Here is a 15,839-nt window from a genome sequence, read left to right on the forward strand (position 1 = left end):
TCGAATCATTGGGCATTATTTTTTTTTTCCTCTTCCCAATCCCTCGGACCGGTTCATCGGATGAATCAGGGATGGGAGAAGTCACGTGGCAAACACCGATCAGTTCCGATTCTTTTCTTGTGGCGAAGGAATAGTGGCACAATGCATGCAATCAACTCTCTAGTAGCAGCTCCGATAGGTCTCGCCTCAAGGTGTTAGATGACTCGACTCCCTCGTCTCTTTCCCACCACTCTCAGTCGATTCGAAGCTGACGCTCTTCACCCTCTTATGAGTTGCACCTGAGACTGTTAGTCCAGAGGCTGAACTTTCATGGATGTCAGCGGAAACCCGGTTAGACTCTTTAATGCCCCGTTTCGGCTTGCTCTGTTGAGCTGCAGAACCATGCGCCTCGTTGAATACCTCCTCGGCATGCAGTCGAATGGCATTGAGGGACGAAGCGTATCTATTGCAAGTCTCCCAAAAGTCTTGGTAGGGGTCGTAGAAAGTTGCTTTCGAGACTTCGTCTTCTTCGTCTTCCTCGTCCTCCTCGTCCTCGTATTCGGCTTCGTCATCGGATGGGATGTCTCCTTGCTCAGCATCTCTGAGTGCTTCCGCGAGTTCTCGACCGGTGGCTACGAGGTGAGTCAAAAGTGTCAACGTTTCGATGGGATCCTCCGGTGTAGATATCCCCTCGGCCGAGTTTCCGACCGGCTTTTCATCCGGGCTTGTGTAGCCTGTCGGGATCGCCTTCTTGACCGACGCAAGATATTCCAGGAAGTTATTGGAACCATACTGTCCTATCAGATCTTCTGTCCCTTCCAGCATACAAGCGCTGCGGACAGCTTCAGACAATCTCCGTACAATCTGGGATGGGATCGAGGGATTCTTATGGTGACGAAATGCAACAGAGTACAGCCACTTGAGCTGTGTGACATCACGGTCCACTTTGCGGATGAGTCCGTCCCATTTCGTCGATCAGTATCCAGGCCATCACATGGTAGGAGGAGGAGGGCGAGGACAGCTTACATCGTACATGAGGTTCGACGCCATTTCTGCCTCAACGGGTGTTTTCTCGATTCTAGCAGCTCTTTGGTCAGCCAGAAGCTGGGAAGGGTCTCGGCAGCCTGAGCTCGCTTGTCTGCGTTACGTGGATCGTCAACTCACGTTCCGAGTCCGCACATACTCTCCAAGGCAGCCGTCAAGTCTGGCACGCTTACCTCTAGTGCAGAATAGCCATCGGCAGACCTGCTATCATTCGAGTGTGGCGTGCTCATCTTCTCCTTGCACTGTACCTGGGACCACGTTGCCGATCGGTTTACAGTTACCCCAGGAAGCCGATGAGTAACCCGTCACAAGTACCTTTCTGGGTCGTGGTGTAAAAGGTCTTTCAACTAAGACAGAATCTTACACATGTTGCAGGCTTCTAGGTCAATGATCGGAGAAGCTCGGCGGGGAACATCAACCAAAAACACTCCTTTCAACTGAGGCAGAGTAACCAGTCTCGGTGTGGCAGTATTCAACGCCAACCCCTTACATGGTCGAAGGAGATCAGCCTGAAGAGAGTCAAGCGTAGCTGTAACCTAGACCACGTAGACCGTAACGGTGTGCGACCGTGACGTCCCCGTAAGAGGCAGCCTGTGGATATTCGAGCGACACATCTCTCAGCGTGTCAGCCCCATTCTTCTGCAGAGACTGCCAGAGCACGCCAGTCGAGACAATCATGCATGACTCTGATGAGCGAACCTCATCATTGTCCATTGACAGAGATCTCCTCTGCTTTAAAACGCGTCAAGGATCTGAGTGAAAGGACGGGATCCTTTCATGTTGATGATGATCTCCACCAGAGCGAGGATGACGAGACTCCCTGTCGGTTCCCACTCTGACCTCACTTCTCAGTCGCCAGCTTCACCTGCGAGTAGATCCTCTCGTTCAGTGAGGAGCTTGACAGAGTTCGCTGAAGCACCCAGTGCACCCAGTGTCAGCTCAATCTCCAGTTCAGCAAACGCCTCCAGTCATGTTCTTCGCCCCGTCCTTCGACTTACACTCGAATGGACTTCCTTCAAGCTCATTCACCATCCATGCACCTGTCCGGCCACCTAGCCTTCTTCGAGCACATCAGGATCACTCACAACCAGCCATAGCCTCTTCGAATGCTCGGCCAGCCACAGCCGTCGTCCCAATCCCTCATTTCGCAGCCATGGCCATCTTCAACTCTCGTACTGACCTCCAGCCAGCTCCACTGATCCCCGACGAGAGTCCAGTCCCATATCGATCGCGAGAATCGTCTTTGATTGCTGTCACTCCTCAGCATCAGCCAAGCAATGGGGCCAATCCCACTCCGATCTACATTCCGCAGACGACTGCCAGACCATCAACTCACCTCAGTTTACCTGACCACTCTCCCCCTGCTTACTTTACGAGCTCACCTCCCAAGTACGCTCCTATACCTGCGACAGAGGAGACTGCACTGCTCATCGGTCCAGGTCTTCGGAGCAGGTGTCCGCGTTGTGATGTCGAAGAAGGAGGCAGCACTGAATGTCGCTGCTCGGACGCCACAGCAGATTGGATCGTAAGGCTTCTGGTCGTTCTCAACCTCTTGATCTGGACTGCAGTGTTCTGGTCTTGCTATGCGTCTTGGCTTGACCCCAACAACCCCGGTTGGAGTTGTGGTGGGTATGGTATGGTCGGCGGTGGGTATGGATCCGTATACTCAGGATGCGTGACAGGATACGCGCCGGATATGTAGTGGTCCGAACGGTGCTTGATGCTAGAACGGCTACGGGTACGATGAACGCCCACCAGCGGTATCTCTTTGCCTTGCTCGCTCGTGAGATGTTGATACAGTATACATCGGACATGCTGTTGAACAAACTGAAAGAACCCTTGACCGAGCTCACGTTGCTGTAATGAATAGTGACAACAATCATATTTATCGGCCTAGACGAGACCGAGCGTTGCTTAAAGCCTCTTCGGCCTTTTTGGCCCTATGAAACAGTTAGCTTACGGGTCGAATACAGAAACGTCAACTCACCGCCATTCGCAACCTTCCTCGAACTCACACCACCCACACCGTCTGGTCTCATGAACAGAGACACCCTTAGGTTCTCTCTCCCCCATCCACCACTGTAGAGTCGAAGCGAGGTGTATCGCGAGCTGCCTGGGTGAATGGGTGAAGACGCTCTTGCCGATAATACTACCAGCTTTAGAAGTCCCCTGAGATGAACCTCTTCGATTGAATGATGACTGAGAGGTAGCCGTAGCCGCGCTGTCGACAGAAGCATGAACCGGCAATCGGCGTTTATCGATCACCGGTGAGGAGCTGGATGATGATGACGGTGACGAGCTGGGAGTGTTTTGGCTCTGGCTTGCGACAGACTGGGACCCTCGAAGAACGGTCTCTTTCGCATCATTCAGAATTGGCTCGTCCTGGTGGATCCCGAATGAGACTTCCGCGGCCCAAGCTAGACCCTCGTCGATCGTTTCGTCACCAATGTGATCTGCCTGGTCAACATCATCACCGAAAGAGGAGCTCGCCGACCTCATGTAAGTCGACATGTCGAGCTCTGCATTGGCCATGTAAGAGGTTTGATTGCCGTCTCGCAGACTTTCGTTCAGGGCCTCTTGTATGAGCATTTCCTCTAGCTGTTCAGCCTCAGACAACGTCGAGTTGTGCAGGGTCGATGCCTGATCCAAAGCCGCACCCTTGAGCGTTGCCGGCCTAGTCTCCAGCGCTCGCGTCGACGCCGACGCGTCCCCTTTGAGCTTCTTCGAACCTGCCCTCCTGTAGACCAGCTCGAGCCTATCATCCGTCTTGCCTCTGTTCTTCTCCTCGACCGACAGAACTTTCAGACGTGAGGCGTTACGAATGGGCGTTCCGAGACCAAGGATCGAGACATATTGCTCCCAGGATCGTACCATGTCTCGTAATGTCCTTGCCTTATCGACATTGAATCGCAATTCGTTGCCTACGACTATCGGGGCAGATTCGTGCAAGAAATGATCAGAGAATGGCTGATCAAGCTGAACGCCGAGATGGGAGAAGATCGTTGACCATGCAAATGGAACTTCTGTCGGTAATATAGCCGAATCAGAGACGACAATGGGCGGTGTTTCTATATCTTGCTCTGGGATAGGCTCTGCCAAGAGGATGGCGTCAAGTATCTCTTTGTATAGCATGAGTTGGAGTCTGCCGGCCAGCGTATCGGCCTCTCGTGGAATAGAATCTGATGCTCGGGTCTTGGAGTCCGAGATCAGGAGCCTGTGTGTTCGTTCCCGTACAAGAGGTCCCGTCGATGTCTTTGGCTTGGTAGGTGAGAAGAACGAAGTGAGCGAAGTTTGCGTCTTGTCGGGTTCTTTCTTAGCTTTCGAAGTCTTGGGAACGGGAATCGGCTCCCGGACGATCTCATCCTGCAGCACCTTGAGTGAATTCTTACTGGCCGAGGCACTCACAATGACGCCCATGACCAACGTACCGCCCACCAGACCGATCACCGGTAACTCTCGACACTTGCCAATCGTCAAGAGAGCCTCAATTGCGGCAAACATGTTGAGAAATCTGGACAAAGTAGGCTTAGAACCTGACGTCGACTTGTATAGGTCGACCATACCTCAGACCCCATACATCTTCCTTGGTCTCGGACCGAACGACAATCTCCTGCGGGTGGATTTCTTTCTCCAAACGCTTGTGTATTTTCTGCAGCTGCGTGAGCTTTGGCCAGCTCCTCAGAAACGGGTATCGCTAACCCACCTGTCCTCGTTTCAAGACTTTCTCTTTGCCCTCGACCTTGACCTTATCCACTGAGATCTGCTCGCCAGTACGAGTGGTGATGACAGTGGGTCGTTTGTGCGGTGGGAGATGTGGCAGAGTCCTCAGGCGGCTGCGGTGATCTGTCTCAGCTGGGGTCCAATGGTCCGCAGGATTGCCTCACTAATCGTACTGGGACACTGTCAGCTCTCTCTCTCTCTCTCTCTGCTATGCAAGGCTGTACCGCTCACCTGCATCTCACACCACACTAATCCGACAAGATCGCTGACACTCAATCTGCCTTTAGGACGGAATAGCTCAAATGGAGAAGATTGCAATGACCCCGTGACATCTTCAAGATCCACAATATCAGCCACGTCTATCTCTTCATCCCTCTCGACAGCAAGCGTCGGCGGGACAAGGAAAGGGTCGGAAAGTGTAGGAGGTGGTAGTTGTAAAACTTGCGATTCGGCTCGGTAGAGTACCCTCTCGAGCTCTTCATCCAGCTCAATGTCCGTCCCGTAATCATCCTCCGGAAGTTGAGCCAAGTCATCGTCCGGCCTGGCGCTCCGATCATTGTCAATGTCCATAATCAGACTTCCAACATTCAAGATATCATGATTTGTATGCGTGAGATATGACACACTGCTGACTCGCCTGACATTTGGGACCGGACCATCGGATCATCATCGGTATTCGGCGAGGTGAATTTTCAGCAGTCGTTCGAGGCTCGCTATAAATCCACTCGTCCTGGAATAGCACGCTGAAGGCTACAGAAATGATGTTCTGGAACTTCAGGGAGAGCCAGACAGAGCTGCAGATGTTAAGTAAGGCCCTTTGAGGGCAATGCAGAGGTATGCAACGCTGATGTTGTCTCAGCCGACGTCTGTGAGAAGCCTGAAGGGAAAGCCGGACAGCCACCAGTGGTGGCAAGCTCGCAGTCCTCTAACAACTTGAAGACCACCTGCAAAATGACACATCTCGCGACTTCAGTCTATACCAATCTGCATCTCGTGAATCATTGCAACGTGTAATCAAACTATCCAACGCCGGTCAAAGCGACAGGATATGGTCCAAAGAAAGGGCAGAAAACATGAAATGCAGACTGATGTCGTGAGAATGCGAGAGAAGGAGTGTAAATGAGAAGAAAGGGGGGGAAATCTAGCGAAGGAAGAGTCGAGCCATTAAAACGTCATTGAGACATTATCTAGCGCTTAACCGGATCCACCCTGAACCGACGTGTAAGCATTTCATCACGAATCTTGCGACGAATCAACTCACAGAGTAAACCTTTCCGAACATGAGTTCCTGGAGTTTGTCGTAGAGGGACAAGACACCGGCACCGGCAACACCACGGAGAATGTTGGCACCAGCACCCTTGAAGAGCGACCTAACACCCTCCTTGGCAATGATCTGAGAACCGGCGTCGAACATGGACTTGTAGTGGACGGCACCTCCGGAAGTCATCATCATACGACGACGGATGGTGTCAAGAGGGTAAGAGCAGAGACCAGCGGAAGTAGTGACGGTCCATCCGAGCAAGAAGGAAGCAAGGAAGTTGCCCTCAAGAGGTCCGACCAAAAGAACAGGCTTAATAGAGTCGTCTGGGATGGGGTGTCAGTGCCAGTCTCGGAATCAAGCGCCAATCTCGAATGACGACCTCGAAATCAAAAGGTTCAAGACTCACAGAGACCAAAGTAGAGACCACGGTAGACAATGATACCAACAACGGAGGGAACGAATCCTCGGTAGAGACCGGCAATACCGTCGGAAGCGAGGGTCTTTCGGTAGACGTCGACCAAACCGTTGAATTGTCGGGAACCTCCAGACTTGGCAGACTTGTTGTCGTTGGCGAGACGGGTTCGGGCGTAGTCGAGAGAGTAGACGAAGAGAAGGGAAGAAGCTCCAGCGGCACCACCCTTAAAAAAGGTCAATTATTGAAATTTTTTTTCGCTCGGACCATGCCGGAAGACGACTTACAGATGCAATGTTACCAGCGAACCATTTCCAGTATCCCTCAGACTTCTTGAATCCGAAGAGGGACTTGAAGTAGTCCTTGAAGGCAAAGTTCAAGGCCTGGGTAGGGAAGTATCGGATGACGTTGGCGGTGTTACCTCTCCAGAGGGAGACGAGACCTTCCTCTCGGTAGGTTCGGCCAAAGCAGTCAACAATACCCTTGTAAGGGGTAGAGAGACGTCCTTGCTTGATCCTGATGCAAGTCAACAACGTTGTTCTTCAGACTTGGACCCACATTTCGTCCTGGTTCTGGACCAAGAGCTTAATTCGCTCAATGGGGGCAGCAGCGGTCTTCGCAACGGCGGCGGAGACACCTCCCATGAGGAAATCGGTCATGAATGCCTTGACATCCTTGGGCTTCTTGACAACGTCGGCCATTTTGGTTCGTTACTATGGGGGAACTAAGAGTCAGTACGACGTGAGAAACGAGTTGACAGGTCAAAGGTGGCTGAATGCTACGCGAGAAGAAAGGCTCGAGAGCACAATCTTCTTCGTTCACACCTGTCACCGCTTAGGGCGACGCACACACCACAGCTCCCTAGACTCACCTCGAGACTCTAGCTCGTTGTTTTTTTTTGGGAGAATGAGTGGTGACTTTAGACAAGAGAACTGTCTGAAAGATGAAGAAGAAAGAAGAAAAGAAAAAAACGAGGGGAGGGGGATGCTGGAATTATGATGATGGGGAAAGCTCCATCTTTCTTTTTTTTTTTCCAAAAAGACAGCGGAAAGTTCCGAAAACGCCGGTACAATGGGGCAATGTCGGCGTTTCATTTGTGGCACTTTGGGGCAGTCAGGATGCATGTGTCGAGTAACTATCTGCGAGGTACGAGTATACACATATCCCTTGATCAAGTCATTTTGGCCTGGCAGGAATGGTCAGGCTTATGTAGCCCCCTGCGATATGTGTGCTCACTCACGTTGCTGAAATCCATCTCAGGATGCTGCTTCTTGAACTTTTCCAGCATTTCGAGCTTCTTGAGCTCATCACTCGTCGGCTTGCCCATCGCCTGCGGAGACAGTCAGTACGATGTTCATGTAACGCCCTAGAAAGGGATCCGGGATGACCCGCCTTTTGCTGATTGTCAAACTGAGGAAAATACGGTTGTCAGTACTTTGGTGGTCATGGGACGACCTCACCATCATCTTCTCCACCATGCCTCGTGTCTCTCCGTCCAAGTCTGAAAGCTTCGAGTTCTCCGGTTGAATCTTGGTCGTGTCGATCTTCGGATGATGAGTCAGGACATGAGGCCACCATTGATGAGATTGTATATGAGCACTGAAGAGAGAGAGAGGGCTTCAGTCATGTTCAGGAACGATAGAAACATACGATAGCTTCTCCAATTCAATGGACATGACGCTATCATCTGAGTAGGCCGTTGGCGTCAAATCAAGAACTGACATGTCGATCCCGCTCTCACCTATCGTCCAGGACGAATCGTCTTTCGAGATTTGATTGAAGAGTTCTCCTTCCAATATCGGCTCAGGTGAGCCTTTCACTTGGACCTAACACTCGTTCATTCAAAGAACAGAGCCCTGCACAGTGCCTGTACATACCTTGAGCTTCTTCTTCTCCAATACTACGTTGCAGTCTTTCCCTCGCGTCCCTTTAGGTAGTGGTACAGTCACAGTGACAGTGTTCAGATCTTGAGTCCAAGCATACGGCAATGCTAGATATTCCATCTCGTCAACATCTGATGCTGCACAAACTCGCCAGATATCAAACATACTCGCTTGCTCCTGCCTCTCTCGTTCTCGCTCTTTTGCATCAAACGCTGTTCTTTCCTCCTTACTCATATCCTCATACTTCTTCGATGGCCCTGCTGAGTCTGACATGGTCAAGAGCTCGCTGTGCTGGCCCGGTGCATACAGTACGTCAAACCAAAGCATCTCAATATTCAAGTGGACCAACCTCCACTTTTCCGAAACACGGAATCAAAAAAAATCCTGGCCCTTCAAGAGAGGGAGATGAAAGGGGGAGCGAACGGGATGGTGACGATGGAGACAGGATAGGCATCGTCGACGACTGTCACTTACACCACCATTCGACTCGAGCAGAGGTCACGCTCGACTGTGTTGTCTGTTCACCGCGGTACTTTCTTTGCCGCCAAGTTCCTCTTGTAACGTAGCAACACGGTTCAACACGAGTCTGTCGCCTCTTCCCGGGTCTCTCTGGCCACTACGAAAACGTTGAAATCTCGTCATCTAACCTCTACACCAATGACAGCATTATAGTCATGCCTGGACCAGTGAAAGACTGGTCAGACTTCGAGGTGGGCGTGATGGCATGCTTTAGCAGATACCATTCTCCTGTCTGAGGCCGTTGCTCACTCATCTACAGTATTTCGTCAGGGATTATATACCCCGTCAGACGATCCCGATACTGAAGAGATTCTCCGAGATATTGGAGAGCTATACTGGCTCCGATCTGGGTATAAGGAGCACAGATAAGAAGGCTCAAATAGTCACCAAGTGGGCAAACACTATCCATCGCTCCCGCGATCAAGTGCCAGAACTAATAGTATCCAACCCTTCTTTAGGGTCGAGTATGGTTTTCGCGATCTGAAGGGAAGCAATCGATTCGATACTTATCGAAACGTTCGAGCGAACTGCGAGTCCATCGGTTTACCCGCAAGGGTGAGCTTTACGCCATCCTCCGTCCCGACATTCGGCGGCGTCCCGCAGCCAACTCTATCAAGCAGCAGCTCCTTCACGGGCCACAGTGCAGGTCAGTGGCTAAGGACACCAGCGGCACGTCGAGCTGACACGACATAGCTGGACTGCCTTCAGCACCACCCTTCCGTCCAGCAGGAACTTATGCACCTCCTCCTGGCCCTCGACCTGCTAATGGATCAGGATGGGCTCCCGCATCGAGCGTGACGAATGCTTATCAACAGCGTGAGATGGGATCGTGAATGCCACTCGCCGCTCCATTGACGCTATCCTTCAGATGGCACGGGTCCTCAGCATGCCCTCATGGACTGGAAGAAGAATCCTATGTGGAAGCCTGTGAAGGCTGTCTCGGGCATGGAGCTGCTACCCGGTGGGTTAAACAATAATCGATCTTGACTGAACAGGGCCCCCTTTCAGACATCGACGCGAATCAGAAGAATCACTTCCGAAAAGACAGGCGTGTAGCCTTGCACCTGCCGCCAGATGTTGTGGACAAGCTCAAGTCCTCAAAGTGTGTTGATTCGACCCAGGAGAGTTCATAATGGACGACTGACACTCCCGCAGAGATTCCAAATCACCGCCGCACTACTCCCTTCGCCTCTTCTGCACCTCCTCCGATCACTACCGACCTCCTTCAGCACCGTATAGCGCTTCCACAGCACACATTCGCAACGTGTCAATACCCATTGAATATCCATCCAACCCAGATATATCGGTGGATTATCAAAATCTTCCGTTCAAACAACGAGGTCTGCGTGGCAAACCCGGTAGTGCTCCCCCGTTCGATCTTGGCTCGGCTCCGAGTGGACTGTCATTGAATTCGAACAGGATGACGACGATAGTCTTTGGGCACACAGGCCCAACGAGCAAGAAGTCAGACTGGAAGGTGAGCCCCGATGGACTTGCCCGACTTGGTTCGTGCAAACGCTTATGGTGTTCTCAGCGGTTCTGGTTTCAGATCGTTCTGGCTGAGGTCCATACGAAAGATGAGCTCCTCAGTCAATTAGTCAGCTTAAACCCGACGAGTGCCGAAGCCTCCATAGCAGAGGGTAAGCCGGTCATACCAAAGACCAATCCCGGGTGCTAAAGCTACACTTAGCTAAGAAACGCTTGGAGGATGACGAGATCGAGCTGGGAGTTTCAAAGATGACTTTGAAGGATCCGGTGAGAGAAATTGGTCCCAGACTGTTGGCTGACTCGCAGCTCTCATACATGCGCATTACACGCCCGATAAGATCTTCCAAATGCTCCCATATTCAATGTTTCGACGCTACGTGGTGGATCGAGAGCAATTTCACTCATCCTATGTGGCAATGTCCGTTGTGTAACAAGGAGCTCCAGTTCGAGGATCTCATCGTGGATGGGTAAGTTTCACGTGTGGCCTTGCTTCTGACCCGCGCGCGCAGCTACTTTTTCAACATTCTCAATTCTGTTCCAGAGTCCGTCGAAGACGTCGTCGTCGAGCCGAATTTCGAATGGCACACCGAGGACAACAAATTTGGGTCGATCAATTGGTTGACGACCAAGGCAGCCGTCAACGATGTCGCAGCTACAACACAAGCTGACGTACAAGCCGACACTCGCATGTCCGAAGACACCAAACCAAATCTACCCTCCCCTGAGAAATCGCCTGAACCTGACCGGAAAGGCAAGCGGAAAGCTATCGAAATACTCTCTTCCGATGATGACGAAGACGACGTGCCATTACGCCGCACAACGTTCGCAAATGGCAACTCTTTATACTCCACCTCCATCTCTCCTCCTCTTTCTCCCCTATATGACGTATCGCGTCAGAGCTCGACACTTGCCGTTCCACCTTACCCCATTCCTCCTCCCGCAGCCGCTCAGCGCCCTATCATCCCCTCTCGACCGTTAGCACCGTCACGCACGCCCTCAGCGGCAGCTCGAGCGGATAAGTCCGTCATTGATTTGACGGCTGACTCGTCTGACGAGGAGGGCGACCCGTCGCCTCCGTTCCTCGCTGCTCCACCCATGCAGAAAAACACCACCGCCTCCTCCTCTTCCTCTTCGACTCATACGATATCGCATTTTCACCTGCCGGGCGCCGGAATAACCCACCACGCCGCTTCCGCATCGAATCGCCTGTCTCCTCTGCTGAGCACTCACCCTTCGACTCACCTGACGACTACTAGGCCAATCTCTCCAGCATTCACAGATGCTCCGAGTTTGGTACATCGTCCCAGTTTTGCCGGAAGTGAGAATTCAAGAGGTGGAGACGGGACCGGTGTCCGGCAGATCCAGAATGAGACTGGGATCGGGTCAAGAGCGGTAGTGAGAGGTCATAGTGCAAGTCATACGAGCGCAGCGGGCTTGGAACGAAGAGGTAGATTCGATACGCCGCCTTTGGGATCGGGGTCGGGATCTTCGAATGGGTTTGGCAATTATACTGGGCATGCTAGCTTTCCAACACGTCAACCTTTAGCCAACCCACCTTACTCGACTCCGCATACAACGAGCGCACTGCCAAACGTGTCTCGACCGCTATCCGTTCAACCGATCGCCTCGCCACTCTCTAGATCAGCTTCTGTGGCTCTCCCTGTCCGAGCAGAGGATCCTAGAAGACGGCCCGCTGCGACTTTGTCGCCAAATATCTCAAGCGCTTCTGTCGCGGCTGGACCCACGTTCGAGAGGCGAGCGAGTGAGACTGCCGATCGAGACATACGCTCTTCCTCAATCGTCACGTCCGGTCCTTCCGCCCCTGCGCCTGCCCCTGCCCCTGCCCCTATATCTGCCCCTGCCCCTATCCCTGCCTCGGCACCTTCCACCAGCCCCATCTCGAGGACATTGTCTGTCCAACCGCGCGAATCTAGACATCTTGCAGATTATCAGATGGGCGGCAATCCTTGGGGAACGGCGTTGACAGGTGGCGGACACTGGAGTCCTGGTCAATCCCCGTCCGAGGCATTGGAAACACCTCCCACTTGGGCCAATGCGACTCGACAAGACTCTTATCGACCAAGTTCTGCTCCACGTCCTCCTTCCAGCTCGAGCTCTGCCGATATCGGTCGATACGAGGAGCATGTTCATGAAGCACCTAGATCTCGATATGATTCTGTAGATGCGTATACAATGTTCAAGAAACGACCCAGTGCAAGCGATTGGATGGAGGACGAGTACTACAGGTAGTTGGCGGCGCGGCGCGTCACCCCCAATGACTTCGTGTGGCAAGGACAAGGGAAAACAATTCAACGTCTTGCGATGATCATATCGTCGAGTGGTTGTTTCCCCCTTGGTCCCGAACGAGCATCCTTTGATGTCTCACATGATTATTTGGATGCATGCATGCATCATTCGGTTGTATGATGAGGGTGCGTGCGTGTAGGAAGATGTCCACATGATGATCCTTGCTTCTTGCTCAACACGCGGGCGAAGCTAAGCAAAGGTCCATCAGTACCAGTACGCCTCCACCCGGTCGATGTCTATCTCTGTGCGCAGAAGAGTCCCCAACTCACACAAGGGGATCTTGACTGTCGTTGCGAGACCAGCCAACGAAGTCTCTTTGTAGTGTACGTGCATATCTTGTGCTGTGGTTCGACAAGCTTCGATCGCATCGTCGAGACTTGAGGAGATATAAGCCATCAGCTTGTCAGGCTTTGAGAAAAGAAGCACGGCGAGGGACTGGCTCACGATACAGTATGTTGACCGCCTCCTGCCATTGCTAATTGAGCAGCTGTGACGGCCTTGACGGCTGAAAATGGTGATGTAAGCTCATTCGCTCGCTCGCTCGCTCAAGAGATGGAAACGGAGGATGTGGCTCACCGCCTAACGAATTACGCTCTATACAGGGTATCTGGACCAACCCGCCTAATGGATCACACGTCAAGCCGAGACTGAGGAGGAGATGAGTGAATGGTCGCAATAAGTGACTTTGGCTCTGGGGTTTTCCGCCCTTGACTCACTTATGTCTGATCGGAAGGGGAGACATTCGGCATGAGCTCCCTGTGTCCACGCTGGATACCGGCCGATTCCCGCCTCGACTCACTCGATACCAATTTCAGCCGCTTGCAGTACCACTTCAGGCTCAGCTCCGAGGCAAGCGGCGATCCCTGACGCCTATGCGATACGTTAGACCAGCGAGCTCGGTAGTTCTGGGGTGATGACACCACTCACAGCCATGGAACACGCTACGCCTACTTCTGCCATGCAACCTCCTTCAGCGGCTGAGATTGTGGCTCCTCGCTTGAATAACATGCCAATGGCTGAGAGCGTTGCGCGTCAGAGCAGGAACTCGCCTTGTCGGGAAAGCTCACCTGATGCAGTGAGGAGAAACGTCATTGTGCTAATGACCGAGTCAGCATCAGTCATTCGTTTCCCTCCCCTTAGGGACTCCACTCACTCTCGTTCGGGATCCTGTGAAATAAACTCTGTGACATACTTCAACGTTGCTGGGATGACACCTGCTGCTCCGTTGGTCCTAGGCAAAAACCCTTTCAGCCACAGGCGCCGGCAGGCGCTGAGCTAACTCACGGTGCGGTTACGACCCGGCCGCCGGCAGCATTGACTTCGTTGACCTGAAAAGGCCGAAGGTCTGAGTAATGGAACGCTGGAAAGTCTGTCTCAGGACTCACCGCAATTGCCATACAGCTGAGATACTCGATACCAGGGAACACTGGTGTCGTTCGTTTCGGGACAAGGGCAACAGCATGATCCCTTCGGCCAATTCGTCCGTTTCGCTTGAAAGGGGATAATGCTGTAGAACCGTCTGTTGATTTCTTGACTCCAGCATTGGATTCATGCCTCTCGTTGGACGACGGCCGACGGATAGGAGGTTCCATATCAGGTGAACTGTAGAACCCTTTCTGTAATCTTTTGTACAGACCCGGCGCTCTGCGTCGGACATTGAGACCTCCAGGGAGATGTTCTTCGGTCGACGTTACTCCATTCCGGATGCATTCATCCATGACGTCCCAGACTGCAGCGGAAAGGCATGATCAGTATGAAATGCTGTCACTCGTTGTCTCGTCGTCTCGGTGGCATCGGCTCACGCTTCATCGTATTCTCCCTGATTTCTGATTCGGTTCTGAACGCCCTTTCGTTCTCCCATACCACCTGAGCTATGGTCATATTCTGTTCTCGACAGATCTCGAGCAGTTGAGCGGCAGTAGCGAAGAGATACGGCGGTTGACCGGGGACAATTGGAACAGCGGGATCGACCTCTTGTGGTGAAGCTGGGGTGTCAGTGGCATTAGGAGACGCTAGGAGAAGTGGCAGCGGTGCTGGTGGTGGACTTGTAGGTGACGGGGCGGCCTGGCCATGCGTTTGATCTCTTCTCGAAGGCTCGGCATTGCTGGGATGAATGTCCATGTAGTATAAATTCTCAGCAGTCTGGGTTTCCTTGTTGACCTATGCCAAAGGAGATCCCAGCGGCTCAGCAGAGAGCCGACGGGACAGAAGATGAGATGACTCACGACGAAACCACCTCCAACGGAGAAGTACTCGTTTGTCGCCAACATATCGCCAGATTCATTGAATACTGTGAATCTGAGACCATTTGGATGGGCAGGTAACGGTTGAAGATGCCACGTCTGAAGTCATCCCCTCATCAGCCTTGAGAGCTTTAACGATCGTGTCGACTGACCAAATCCTTCTCTATACTAAACTTGACACGCTTCGTTTGACCTTGTACTAGACCCAAATCGACTTCACCGACAGCCCTGACTTCGTCGAGGACTTTACCGAGCCGTGTCGTATCGACACTTTCTGGATCTTCGCCCATGAGTCCAAGGAGAACAGCATGAGGTGTCATATGGCCCATGCCTGTCGCTGCGAGAGATCCGTGCAATGAGCATTTCAGCGAGTGAATGTGAGGTATGAGGTGGGCGGGGAGTGAGTGTGTAAAGATCTTTGCGGCGCTAGAGAAACGGAAAGGATCATCAGCTCATGTCGACGAGATACAGGTGATGCTAGATGTGGACACAGACGTCACATGGTGCCTCTCTTCCTCTTGTGTTGATGATTCCGCTCACTCACCGCATAGGTCCAACGGTATGACTCGAGCTGGGTCCTATACCTATCGAGAAGAGATCAAAGGTGCTAATGACGGCGTGCAGAGGGAGAGGCGTAGCGGGCGGAGGTGGCGGAGGGGGCGGAGGGAGACCGAGAGGAATCAGAGTCGAGCTGGTGGTGCTGCTGCTTTGGTACCGAACAAATCGGTTCGAACCCTGTCCCTGGGCGGCATGCAGACGCTGAATGGTCTGCCACCTGGCAGCTTCAGAGAGTCTCGGTCGCGAGCCCGTAGTTTGACATTGGAGCGAGCTCCTGCTTATGGACCTTGCCAATCGATGAACCATCTTGTCTGATCCGGGAGCTTGTTCGTGTCCCTACGGCAGAGAATGGGTCATGCCAACGCGAGTACCAGAGATCAAGATAGGTCCAAGATCTCCACACAGGGCTAGCGATCCAAAGGGAT

General features: G+C 52.5%; 7 protein-coding genes across 7 annotated transcripts; 2 read left to right on the forward strand and 5 right to left on the reverse strand.

The window, feature by feature from the left end:
• Positions 1 to 155: 155 nt before the first annotated feature.
• BD324DRAFT_681331 (hypothetical protein) lies at positions 156 to 1,253 on the reverse strand (the record flags this gene model as incomplete). The annotated part of the gene is made up of 3 exons (XM_022019116.1): positions 156 to 811; positions 1,006 to 1,117; positions 1,163 to 1,253. 3 exons carry the CDS (start codon positions 1,251 to 1,253, stop codon positions 187 to 189), a joined length of 828 nt encoding a protein of 275 aa, XP_021871481.1. The 3' UTR covers positions 156 to 186.
• A 740-nt stretch (positions 1,254 to 1,993) lies between these two features.
• On the forward strand, positions 1,994 to 2,490 carry BD324DRAFT_651038 (hypothetical protein; the record flags this gene model as incomplete). The annotated part of the gene is made up of 2 exons (XM_022018255.1): positions 1,994 to 2,412; positions 2,463 to 2,490. The coding sequence occupies 2 exons, from the start codon at positions 1,994 to 1,996 to the stop codon at positions 2,488 to 2,490; spliced, it is 447 nt and encodes a 148-aa protein (XP_021871482.1).
• A 418-nt stretch (positions 2,491 to 2,908) lies between these two features.
• BD324DRAFT_651039 (exonuclease V) lies at positions 2,909 to 5,313 on the reverse strand (the record flags this gene model as incomplete). Its single annotated transcript, XM_022018256.1, has 8 exons — positions 2,909 to 2,963; positions 3,011 to 4,215; positions 4,258 to 4,386; positions 4,429 to 4,534; positions 4,587 to 4,672; positions 4,727 to 4,856; positions 4,908 to 4,915; positions 4,975 to 5,313. The coding sequence occupies 8 exons, from the start codon at positions 5,311 to 5,313 to the stop codon at positions 2,909 to 2,911; spliced, it is 2,058 nt and encodes a 685-aa protein (XP_021871483.1).
• A 682-nt stretch (positions 5,314 to 5,995) lies between these two features.
• Positions 5,996 to 7,117, reverse strand: BD324DRAFT_579272 (eukaryotic ADP/ATP carrier; the record flags this gene model as incomplete). The annotated part of the gene is made up of 4 exons (XM_022013371.1): positions 5,996 to 6,327; positions 6,411 to 6,642; positions 6,704 to 6,932; positions 6,975 to 7,117. 4 exons carry the CDS (start codon positions 7,115 to 7,117, stop codon positions 5,996 to 5,998), a joined length of 936 nt encoding a protein of 311 aa, XP_021871484.1.
• A 401-nt stretch (positions 7,118 to 7,518) lies between these two features.
• BD324DRAFT_601232 (HSP20-like chaperone) lies at positions 7,519 to 8,612 on the reverse strand. The gene is made up of 8 exons (XM_022013927.1): positions 8,467 to 8,612; positions 8,294 to 8,406; positions 8,158 to 8,242; positions 8,067 to 8,103; positions 7,877 to 8,015; positions 7,809 to 7,826; positions 7,657 to 7,746; positions 7,519 to 7,602 (listed from the first exon to the last, which is right to left on the reverse strand). The coding sequence occupies exons 1-8, from the start codon at positions 8,570 to 8,572 to the stop codon at positions 7,588 to 7,590; spliced, it is 603 nt and encodes a 200-aa protein (XP_021871485.1). The 5' UTR covers positions 8,573 to 8,612; the 3' UTR covers positions 7,519 to 7,587.
• A 115-nt stretch (positions 8,613 to 8,727) lies between these two features.
• BD324DRAFT_450942 (hypothetical protein) lies at positions 8,728 to 12,687 on the forward strand. The gene is made up of 11 exons (XM_022012818.1): positions 8,728 to 9,009; positions 9,078 to 9,208; positions 9,277 to 9,464; positions 9,512 to 9,634; positions 9,687 to 9,779; positions 9,827 to 9,920; positions 9,974 to 10,295; positions 10,353 to 10,458; positions 10,509 to 10,573; positions 10,613 to 10,773; positions 10,816 to 12,687. The coding sequence occupies exons 1-11, from the start codon at positions 8,974 to 8,976 to the stop codon at positions 12,554 to 12,556; spliced, it is 3,060 nt and encodes a 1,019-aa protein (XP_021871486.1). The 5' UTR covers positions 8,728 to 8,973; the 3' UTR covers positions 12,557 to 12,687.
• A 98-nt stretch (positions 12,688 to 12,785) lies between these two features.
• BD324DRAFT_651043 (serine dehydratase alpha chain-domain-containing protein) lies at positions 12,786 to 15,720 on the reverse strand (the record flags this gene model as incomplete). The annotated part of the gene is made up of 15 exons (XM_022018257.1): positions 12,786 to 12,802; positions 12,883 to 12,989; positions 13,058 to 13,118; positions 13,190 to 13,260; positions 13,330 to 13,335; positions 13,413 to 13,483; positions 13,541 to 13,629; positions 13,681 to 13,709; positions 13,767 to 13,844; positions 13,898 to 13,941; positions 13,999 to 14,342; positions 14,416 to 14,773; positions 14,839 to 14,955; positions 15,009 to 15,282; positions 15,401 to 15,720. The coding sequence occupies 15 exons, from the start codon at positions 15,718 to 15,720 to the stop codon at positions 12,786 to 12,788; spliced, it is 1,986 nt and encodes a 661-aa protein (XP_021871487.1).
• Positions 15,721 to 15,839: the final 119 nt, after the last annotated feature.

Source organism: Kockovaella imperatae (genome assembly GCF_002102565.1).
Source record: "Kockovaella imperatae strain NRRL Y-17943 chromosome Unknown BD324scaffold_6, whole genome shotgun sequence".
In the NCBI taxonomy this organism is placed as follows: Eukaryota; Fungi; Basidiomycota; class Tremellomycetes; order Tremellales; family Cuniculitremaceae; genus Kockovaella; species Kockovaella imperatae.

Coding starts and splice junctions, on each gene's coding strand:
- BD324DRAFT_601232 (XM_022013927.1), bottom strand. CDS start 8,572: ATGTCAGACTCAGCAGGGCCATCGAAGAAGTATGAGGATATGAGTAAG. Junction 8,407..8,466: donor AGAGAGGCAGGAGCAAGCGA/GTATGTTTGATA, acceptor TGGAATATCTAG/CATTGCCGTATGCTTGGACT. Junction 8,104..8,157: donor CGATTCGTCCTGGACGATAG/GTGAGAGCGGGA, acceptor CGGCCTACTCAG/ATGATAGCGTCATGTCCATT.
- BD324DRAFT_450942 (XM_022012818.1), top strand. CDS start 8,974: ATGCCTGGACCAGTGAAAGACTGGTCAGACTTCGAG. Junction 10,296..10,352: donor GCAAGAAGTCAGACTGGAAG/GTGAGCCCCGAT, acceptor TGGTGTTCTCAG/CGGTTCTGGTTTCAGATCGT. Junction 10,774..10,815: donor GAGGATCTCATCGTGGATGG/GTAAGTTTCACG, acceptor CCGCGCGCGCAG/CTACTTTTTCAACATTCTCA.